General features: G+C 40.7%; 1 protein-coding gene across 2 annotated transcripts in view; it reads right to left on the reverse strand.

Annotated features, from left to right (window-relative positions):
- The window catches only part of LOC149818688 (protein ENHANCED DOWNY MILDEW 2-like), a 120,106-nt gene extending 110,234 nt beyond the window's left edge, over nucleotides 1-9,872 (reverse strand). The window contains exons 1-6 of one of the 2 annotated variants that reach the window (XM_089985337.1): nucleotides 9,746-9,872; nucleotides 9,237-9,512; nucleotides 8,943-9,083; nucleotides 8,655-8,751; nucleotides 2,565-2,618; nucleotides 2,268-2,464 (exon numbers count right to left, since the gene is read on the reverse strand). In XM_089985337.1, the coding sequence (XP_089841463.1) occupies nucleotides 2,268-2,464; nucleotides 2,565-2,618; nucleotides 8,655-8,751; nucleotides 8,943-9,083; nucleotides 9,237-9,505 (758 nt within the window). In that variant the 5' untranslated portion in view covers nucleotides 9,506-9,512; nucleotides 9,746-9,872. The remainder of the gene's footprint in view (nucleotides 1-2,267; nucleotides 2,465-2,564; nucleotides 2,619-8,654; nucleotides 8,752-8,942; nucleotides 9,084-9,236; nucleotides 9,513-9,745) is intronic. The other variant, XM_089985336.1, reaches the window with a different exon arrangement.
- Nucleotides 9,873-10,679: the final 807 nt, after the last annotated feature.

Consider the following 10,679-nt stretch of genomic DNA (forward strand, 5'->3'; position numbering starts at 1 on the left):
AGAGAAAAGATAGGGGATGGCCCCTACCGACCTATCCGGACATAGGGAGGTGGCAGGGGCTCGACCCCTGCCCACCCAATTAAGAAAAAGAGAGGGAGACGGCGAGAGGGCTCAGCCCCTGCCATCGTTCCCGAACTCAGGGAGGTGGCAAGGGCTCGACCCTTGCCAACCTACCGAGAACCCAAAGAAAGGAGGTGGCATGGGTTCGGCCCCTGCCGACCTGCCTGATCAAGAGGCAGGCAGAGGGCCCTGCCACCCTGCCAACCATAGCACAAGGGCCACCCGAGAGCCCTCCCTCGGGAGCCCTCTGCCCGCGAGGAAGCGACGCAGGCGACAGCCCTGCCGCCTGCCGAAAAAGAGAGCGGGGGCGGCAGGGGCTTGATTCCTGCCGGCCTGCTGGAGCAGGCTGACGACAGGGTCTCACCCTTGTCGTCCCTCCGAAGAGGAGATAGACCAGGAGGGGTGCTCGGCACCACCCTCCTGGTAGACCTAGAGCGAGAGAGGTAGGGGAAGGCACGACAGGGGCCACTGGCCTCCTGTCAGCCTTCCAGCGAACGCAGAGAACGAGAGAGAGAGAGGGGCAGGGGTTGGGAACCCCTGCTGACCGAGCAAAAACAGGTGGCAGGGGGGCGTCGCCCCCTGCCGGCTCTCCGAAAGGCGAGAGGCAGGGGCAAAAGCCCCTGCCAACCAGTCAGACACAGGCGGTAGGGGGTGTCGCCCCTTGTCGGCCTGCCGATTGAAAAGGAGAAGAAAAGGGGGAGAGGAGAGAAAGCAGGAGAAAGAGAGAGAAGGGGCGTACCTGGAAGTCATCGACGGCGGCAGCGGCGACGACGGAAGGAGGTCGCAGGTGGCGGCAGGTTATCGGGGTCTCCAACGAGAGAGAGGGTGTAGAGACGAGTCGGGGGGAAGAAGGGAAGAGAGATGGGCGTCGGGAGAGAGACGGTGAGGGGGATTTCGTGTTTGAAACCCCCCTGCCTCGCTGTCTATCGAAGACCCGAGGTAGAGAGGCGGTTGGGGGGAAAACCGCAGAGACTGAGAGACGAGAGGGGGAAGGAGGTTTCGAGAACCTCCCCCCTTCGTCGCTGCGTGCTTTTAAAAGCATGCAACCGCCTTATTTACCCGGGTCTGGATCCGGCCCGGATCCAAACATTTTTCTTTTTTGTCGAGTTATTACAGGACCAATGCCACAAAAATGATGATATCCATTTTTAACCCACACTATAAGTTATATAGTCAAAAGTCCTAGTTGTTGACTAGGTACCAAGACAGCAAAAGCCTGATTTATGCCTAGTCGACTAGGCCATCAAGCATACTTTTTCAAACATGTAAAAACAAAACGTACAAAATAAAGGGAGGAGGAGGAAGGCTGAAAGGAAGGAAGAGGAAGAAGAGGAGAAGGAGAGAAAGAGAGACATAGGGATGGGTGTAGAAGTTCAATTCCCCCTCTTCTTAATTACAAGAGATCTTAAAAAGAAAAAGAAATGTGTCAATCCTAGTCAACATCATAAACTAGGTCATCTAGGAAGGACTAGATGCCGTGTAAAATCCAATCAATTACGAGCCCATGACTAGCTCAACTAGGCAACTAGTCAATCAATTGAGTTTTGACCATAACTGTGTGAGAGAGAAGAGAGAGAGAGAAGCATAGGTCACAAGTGCATCACATCATATTAAAAGGGGTCTAGAGGGATTTCATTTTCCAAAATAAGTCCTCTAATAAACACAAACAAGAGACACATAAGCTAAGCTAACATCATTAAGTACTTTCTAAAAAGGTTGAGAAGAACAAAAGAAAAGCTTTAGACCCAAATACAGATGTATCCAGATCTGGCCTTATCTGACCTAACAGGCCTTCAAGATGAGGTTGTTCAAGGTTTATACATGTTTTGCCAAACTCGAATGAGAATGACCAAAAGATTGACCTACTCTTAGGAAGAACCAACTTACCACATTGATCGCATGCACTAGTACTTTTAAAGACATGTCACCAAAAAGATGCTCTTAAGGCATTTCTATTCATGTAGATGTGTTGGTGCTTGTGTATATTTATGTGGATAACATGCCACAACAATCCCAAGATCAAAAGACTTTTGTAATGCAAATGCAACATAGCTTAGGTTTTTCCTTTTATAATTATTGGTAAAGATACATAGAGAAAAACACTATGTTTCATCTAAAACAACATAAAGATCTGGGAAAAGTATCAAACTGACAAACTTCAAAACACAATATATAAATAAATACCAAGAAATGCCAATGGACCATACCATAAAAGTTCACCACCATTATCGCAAATTGCACAAACAGGGTCGAACAAGTCTGCTTCTTCCTCCGAGTCATCTGAATCACCATCTGCCTCTCCTAAACTCTCATCTGTATCCTTGTTGTCATCATCATCATCATTATCATCAACATCATCAACTATAAATTTACACTTCTTAGGACCAGATCTAGCCAGAACATCCTACAAACAGAAACCCCATGAAATGAAGAGTTTTGGGTCATGTACTCAAAAAAACATATCAACAATTGAAAGGAACTCAAATAAGGGAAGTGCTACCAACCTCACTTGACGATTTCCTCTTCTTAGAAGTATCCTCAACAAGTAGTTGTGCCACCTATTTAAGAGACAAAAAAGCAATGTAATACCCAAAAAATTTGAGTCATTCTATATGATTTGGGCCTAGGACCCGTTACCCGGATCCATAAGAAACCTACAAGATGGGTATTAAAGTATATATAATAATAATTCTAAATAAATAAATAAATAATTTTGGGTAGGATCTACCGTTGGACCCATTTGGATCCAACCTATGGATCCATAATTATAACTAGACCCAGAATCCAATTCATGTTGGATCTCAAGTCGCGGGTCGCGGGTTTTGGACCCAAACCTGGATGTATCTAAAGGTCTCAGATAAAAAATCGTGCCCTAGCACGATTCTTGATCTGTTGGGAGGGCGCGTAACCATCGGGGAGAGGGTTATCCCCTCCTCCCTTTCCGGAAGAGGGAGGGGGTCGCCTCTCGTTAAGTGGGGGAGAGGGTCTCGCCCCTTTTCCTCCCGCTGCCTCGTCTCTCACTCTCTTCCCGGTCGACGACTCCGACCACCTGTTGTCGCCGTCACCAGCAACCAGGGCCGTCGGTGACATCCTTCTCGCAGCAGCGTCAGCCACCTTCTCCTCTCATTGTAGCCTCCTCAAATCACTGGAACAAGTAGGATCTGGTATTTTTTCCGTAGGTATCGACTGATGTGATTGGGTCGGTCAAGGGAAGGGAACCGAGTGTCTGACGAAATTCTTGGCTGCCGGAAAACCCAAGTCTATGAGTTGAGGGTTTCGGTAGCTACGATATCCGATGCATAAGAACCATTGAAGTATTTCTTGATCGGTGGGTCTTGGGTCGGCATGCTATGTTGGATGTCTGAAACCCCAAATCGATCCTCTAATTTGGGGATTTCTGGTGTTGCGGAAAGAAACCACAACCGATCTTGCAAATTGGGGATTTCCGGTGGACCTAAAACTGTATTTGATTAATGAGTGTTGGGATTTTTCTCGGACCTCCAAATGAGAGCATTCTGATTTTTCTCTTAGGGACAGATGCTCAGAAATCTTGGAATCAAAATGTACCTGTCTGATTGCCCTGTGTTGGGGTTTCGGTTGAGTACTTGATGTTAGCTGATTCGTGTTTGTTTTACGCTGTGAAATGAAGTATACCTATATTAAATCATGTTATCTGATTTTGTATCTGCTTCCTTTAAATGTACATAAGCATGTTTATGTGCTTTACTATTAGCCATGTGTGTCTAATACCTTTAGGTGAACACAGCATGTATGTGTTAATTCCCTGTTATTTGATTTGGCGTATGTTTCAATAAGTAGTACATAGCATGTTTGTGTACTCTCATGTTAGTTTTAATTTGAGTCTGTTGCATTTAACAAAACATTAATCTTTGTTAACCGATTAATATATGTTTCATTTATTAAAACATAGCATGTTTACTTAAATTCCTGTTAGCCACCTAGGTACGTTTCATTTAGCAAACCTACTATGTTAAGTTAATTTATGTTAGCCAAATGGGTCTGTTGTTAGCCTATTGTGCATCGGTATCATTTATGTTCATGTTAACACCTGTTAGTCGATCTTTTGTGTATGTTTCATTTAATAGTACATAGCATGTTTATGTAACCTCTTGTTAGCCTAATCTTAGTTTGATTCATTTAGTAAAACATACCATGTTTAAGTGAATTTTTGTTAGCCGAATGGGTCGGTTCATTCTGAAAATTATACAGAGGCTTATGTTAGCAGATTGAGTCTGGTTCATTATGTACAACATGGCATTTTTATATTAAATTCTGGTTAGCATAATGGTGTATATTTCGACCAGCCTTATGAACTGAAATCATTGATCGATTCTGATGGAAAATGATCGAAACTACACATAAACTGGTTTAGACTATGGTTGCCAGTTGAGGAAGCGGGAGCAGGAAGCGAGGCACTTTCAATATTTTAGGAAGCGAGGAAGCGTGGGACCACTTAGGACCGATTCGGGAAGTGTCTCGGAAGCGACCTAGGAAGCGTCTCGAAAGCGACCTAGGAAGCGTCTCGGAAGTGAGGGGGAAGCAAAAAAAAATAAAAATAAAAAATAAAAAATACAAAAAAATTGAAAAAAACAGGGGAAGCGAGGGGGAAGCGTGGGGGAAGCGTGATGGGAAGCGTGCTTCCCATTAAAGGGAAGTGTGTCCCCCATTAAAGGGAAACGCGTCCCCCATTAAAGGGAAGCGTGCTTCCCAAAAAAGGGGGACGCTTCCCCCCACGCTTCGGAAGCGCGACGTTTCGCGCTTCCGAAGCAGGCTTCGGGGAAGCGCGCTTCCCCTTTTAGCTAGGCGCTTCCGGTAACCCTGGTTTAGACTCTAGTTTGCCTCAAACACACTCAGCAACATATACTGCTATTGTTATCATTGATTAGACTGCAATGGATTATTTGAATTGCTTGTATGCAGCCTGTTATGTGTGTTTGAGGAATGAGGTTGTTACATTGAGTTTAAATTATGAATCTGATCCACATAACTTATAGTTATGTTATGTATGTTCAAATTATAAATATGATCCAATCAGCCTATGGTTCTGGCATACTGTGTATTTGAGAATGTTCAAATTATGCATCGGATCCACACAACTTATGGTTCTGTTATGTTTACCTACATATTTGAAAATGTTCAAATTATAAAACCGGATTCAAACAGATTGTGGTTTTGTAATTATGCTACATGGCTTTTAAGAAAAACTAAGATTTGGTTTGCGTGTTTTCAAGGTTGAAACAGCAGATCAGACTTGGTAATATGTTTAAACAGTAAATTGCATACTTCCAGGTTTCTCTAGTGTTGTAACTGATTTACATGAAATACCATGTGCTTAAACTGCTTTTTTGTCAGAAAATGTATAATTTGAATTGCTTGCATGCAGCTTATTATCTGTGTTTGAAGAATGAGGTTGTTATATTGGTTACAAATATATGATGGTGCACTTAGTGACATATGGATATGTGCTTTGCCTAATGGGCAATATGAATAGATTACCCGATGCGGGTACTTGGGCTATTAGCTTGTGTACTATGACAATAAAAATAATGAAAACTTGATCGTAAATGTTGTGTACCCGCCCGGTTTAAAGGTATTGAGGTCTAGGTGCTTGACGGTTTAAAGGTACCGAAGTATTCTGGATAATGATCATAATACTGATGAAAAACTTCAATTTAATTTCTATGGCCTGACTGGTTTCAAGGTACCGGGCTTGCGTGTTTGACTGGTTTAAAGGCACCGGAGCACTTTGAGTGGGTTTATACAATCAATATGACAAAGAATTGGGACTGTTTTATACACCTTGGTAAAATGACTAAGATTGAGAATTCTACTGCTATGGTAGTAGAAGGAAGTTGGGGAAATGTCGTGTACTTCGAGAAATTAATTAAATGAAAAGATTAACCCACTCAGATTCAGGCTTACCTTTGAGAGGGTAGGTGGTACAAAACTTCGAGGACATGTGTTTATCCGTTTTGAGCTAAAGTGACTCGTTAGACCCCAGTCCTCGGAGTTGAAGGGGACCCAGACTACCAATATGTCTTAGGTGGTAGCTTTATGTTTTTCTGCAGAAGTTAGGGATGCATCTTGTTTTGGTTTTGGCCTTTGGGAGGTTCTCTCGATCACTGGCCGCTCCTTTAGGATTTACAGTTTCGGTTAAAATGTTCGGGTTAATAAAACATTCATGAATAATAAACTCCCGAATGTTCTCTTCCATTACAGATGATTCGGCCCGCGTGTACCCGCGGAATAAGATAATAAAAACACTATTTAGAATAGTTAGGTATCACAGTGAGTGGAGTTACTAGAGAGATAATTTCATATTCTTTCAAGCATGCTTTATATTCTGAGCTTGTGATGAAATGCAAATCCTGAAATGCGTAAATATGAGATATTGAATTCATATAGTTACTGTTATATGAAAATTATGCATGCTACTGTTATTGTTGTTGCAAAATATGTTTTACTTGTTTAATTATAATTGTTGCATAATCTGCTTACTTGCTTAAATATATGTCTGTTATTGTTGTGGCATAGTCTGTTTTACGTGCTTCTGTATATGCTGAAAATCACACATGACACTCACATCATATACTAGATTCATGATATACGTGCATTAAAAGTTACAGATTTCCTACTTAGACAGTTGTAGTCTAATTCTTATAATTTTACTATTTTCAGGTGAATAATAGCATTTACGAGCGACTGTAGGATGAGGCATTGGATCGAGATTTTTGATTTATTGTTCCAGGGATTGCTTGGGTCTATTGTAATTTAATTGTTCATATCATGTAAAACTCTAATGTTAATTTTCATTGATAATGAAATGAAATAAATGGTTTGGGTTCTCTCTCCACTATAATGTTCTGAAATGCTTAACCCTATAGTATTTCTTGTTTCCGCTGTTATAAAAAAAATCTTCAAAAGTTGGGTTAAAATTTTGGGGCGTTACAAGCAATGTCAAAAAAGAGAAAAAGTTGTTTAGATGATTGCTCTCTCTTTGGTCCAAGGGGTGCTGGGTTTGCAAAAGTTTTGGTTTTGAAACAATAACGCTAAAACTCTATCAAATGTCACCAAAACCATTACCTACATGTGGCAAATGCAGTTCCGGAGTAACCACTTATAAAATATAAATCTGATTATTTGCAAAACCATGGGAAACACCATCTGAATTAACGTGTTTCCCTTAGACGTGAAACATGCTTCCTCTATAAGAAAGAGCTGAGATGCAGTTGCCTTTCAGAATTTCTATTCACTCATTGTCGCCAAATCTTATACTTTTTACATTTTCTAATGTAAAAAAGTATGTAATATGCAAAATGCAAGGTCGGGATTTGTTTTCATAACCTAAAACTAACCATGTGACTTTTACTTTATCCCTTGAATCAGTCCCTTATAAAATGTAAATATTTATTATGAATTTGAAAACTTTATTTATTATACTTATTCATAGAAGTATATTGCTAAGAATTTTATTTGTGTGAAGCATAATCAACTTGTGTGAATTCTCAGATTGTTGCAGTATGTATTCATATATTTTATGAAAATATTCATTAATAATAGTTGTAACAAGTTTGAATAGATGTATAACCTTATGTACAAGTTCGAATAAATGTATAACCTTATGTGCATATTACTATCACATTTGTACTTGTGTTATATTTGTAAAAATCTATATTATCATATATCGAGCTAGAGATTAGAGTCTTCAAACAATAAAAAGACTGCAAGCCTGCAAATTAATGCATTACACAATTAGTTCTAAATATTTTTAATTTGCAATTTAAAGTGAAAAACTTTTACTCTTCCTACATATTTCCCATATGTTTCCTAATTGGTTTCAACTTTGTAATCTGATTCATTTCTTGCTTCTCATTTAGCATGAGCCTGAAAACCCCTTGTTTCCAGTTTTTTATTACCCAAGACATTTCTGTTTCCATTTCCCTTCCTGGAAACCTTCCCTGACCCATGTCTAATGATGAAACTCTCAAAAGTGGAGTGGAGATGATTCAAACCAATGATAAGCTTCTTTGTCCAACCAGATCTAACCACTTCAGCCATGCATGCTAGCTGAAAATCATTGCCCTATTTTGGAGTGGTTTCAAGCAAAACGAAGAGAGCATGAATAGTTATCTAAATTATCTATGAGGTTACAAGAAATTGGAAGAAATTTTGGAAGCTACAGTCATGTAGAAATCATGTGTAACTTAATGGCCTTATGCAATGCTGTCAGTATCGGTATCTGCCCTGAATAGTTGGGCAGCCGATTCATCTGTATCGGTCGATACCGGTACTCAGGTGAATCGTTCTGTATCGGCTCAAAAATAATAATAAACTATTACGTGTCAATCATAACGTGACACATGTTAAAACCATTAAAATAATTTAAAATTAATAAAATATATATATATTTTTGGTATTTTTTGACATTTATTACAAATTAGCTGAATCGGCCCTGAATACCGATACAGGTCAGGCCGATACACACTGATACTGATAACACTGGCCTTATGACCTAAGTAAATCTAGTCCACATTCTTATATCAGCACCTTCAAGCGGAATTTTCCAGACCAACCTTAGCTTTAGCAAGCACTTCATGTCTTTTGACCACCTCATGAATCAGGGATCGATGTTCCCGCAAATCATCATCAGATGGCTCAGGCTGATACATACTGCCAATTACATAAACACATTAAGAACGTCTCATCCGACATAAAAAAAAAAGTTACTAAATAAGTCGTCAAAATAAGATGGCTAGAGGTGCAACAGGAGTAATAAGTTAAAAAGTTAAGTTGTGAGAAACGCAAACAAACACATTATTAAAAAAAAAATGCATTTCTAGGGCCAAGGAACTATGACACACCTGAATGTCTTCCGTAAATGTTCCCACAGATCTTTTACTGAAGCGTTTGGATTTGTATAAGCAAAATGAAGTGTCTGCACCATGATCATTGCTGACCTTATCATTTCCTCGTAGCACGACCTTGGCTTGGATAGCTCTATCCTGAGAAACCATGGAACCCAAATAAATAAAGGCGCTCAATACTTCTAATAACTGGGGAAAATTAAGGAAATTAAGCCAAAAAGATCCGAAAGCGCATGAGTAAAGCAATACGGTCTGCATGCATCACTACAGGCCAAGGCAAGGGAATCATACCACTTCTCATCTTTGGTTAGAACGGACATGGTAGGCTTCTTCTCCGATAGCTCCAGCTTCCAGGCGACGACCGGCTTGTACACCTTCTGTTGCCCGCTGTCAGCAATCCCGTGCAAGACGACCCTCTCGTCGCCGCCGCCGGTCCTCTGCCCATCGCTCCATTGCAGAGGCAACACCGCAAACGAGATGGGATCCTCGTTCTCGTCCACGAAGTAATACTTGGACACCTGGTCCGGTACAAACTCTTCGTCCTCGTCTGATGACGCCATTGCCTATCTACGAGGGCAGAACCAAATTAAGAGCACGAAAGGGGCATCGTTCAAAGACGGTACCCAAGAGAAAGACAAAGACGAAAACGCAAAGATTGTAGAAAAAGCGGGGGGGGGGGGGGGGGGGGGGGGGAGGGGGGTTGAGGAAAACGAAAGGGTCAGGGATTTAAATGAGAAAATTTTAGGGTTTCGTCTCGATCGTCAAAGATAGAAAGAAAGAGGCGTTCGAATTGTTTTTACCCTGAAAGAAGGAGCAAGCGTGGCCGAGGAGTTTGGATTGACTGTATGGGACAACGTTTCAGCTCGCCCTTCTAACTTCTTCTTCTCTCGTGAAAGACGGATATTAGAAACTGGCACAGCACAAGAATCACGGAGTCTCTAACAATATTACTAAGGCTGAATGAGGATTTGTGCTTTTCAAGGTTTACGTGACGTGTTCGTGGGCTTGTTGATATTTCTTTTCTTTAAGGGTACACGTTATTCATTTTTTTAAATGTTATCGATTTTGATTAAGAGAGGGCATACTCCATACTTATCGTCTTTCTTTTCATTTTTTTGAAAATGGCGCTTTTTAAAGGTTTATTCATTTACAGATGATATTTTTTAATATTTAGAGGATATGCGTGCTCGTTGTCATGTGTCAGGTACATCTTTTTTTTTTATGGCAACACATGTTTATGTGTATCTAGTGACGTCTTTTGTTTTTTTTTTATAGTCGAATATTCGAAAGTGTACTTATATTTGTTTTGTGAGACTGCTTTTTAAGGTTTTGTAGAGGGTGTATTTTAATGTTTAGAAGATACATGTGTTTGTTGCTTTGTGTTAGGTACCTTGTGGTAAAATCACCGGATATCGTTTTATACGTTCTCTCCCCCTCAAAGATGGGGTCCAATGAGCGCCCTGTACATAAGTATGTTAAGAAAAGAATAAAAATATCCTTCATCCAGAAAAAAGAAACTATGGTTCGAGAAAATGACAAAAATGTTCTTCATCTAAAAAAAGAGAGGATGATGTTAACTCTTCAAAGTCCAAATGTTTCATTTTTTGCCCTAAGCAGTAAATGTTTGCACCATCTGTTGTAACATGAGCTTCCGTTGACGACGCATCATTTGCCATCGTCTGCTATCGTCGAAACACTTTTTGTCATCATCTGTTCCCACCAGAGCAACCTTTG

This window comes from Nuphar pumila, chromosome 13 (assembly GCF_984573655.1).
Source record: "Nuphar pumila chromosome 13, dmNupPumi1.hap1.1, whole genome shotgun sequence".
Taxonomy (NCBI): Eukaryota; Viridiplantae; Streptophyta; class Magnoliopsida; order Nymphaeales; family Nymphaeaceae; genus Nuphar; species Nuphar pumila.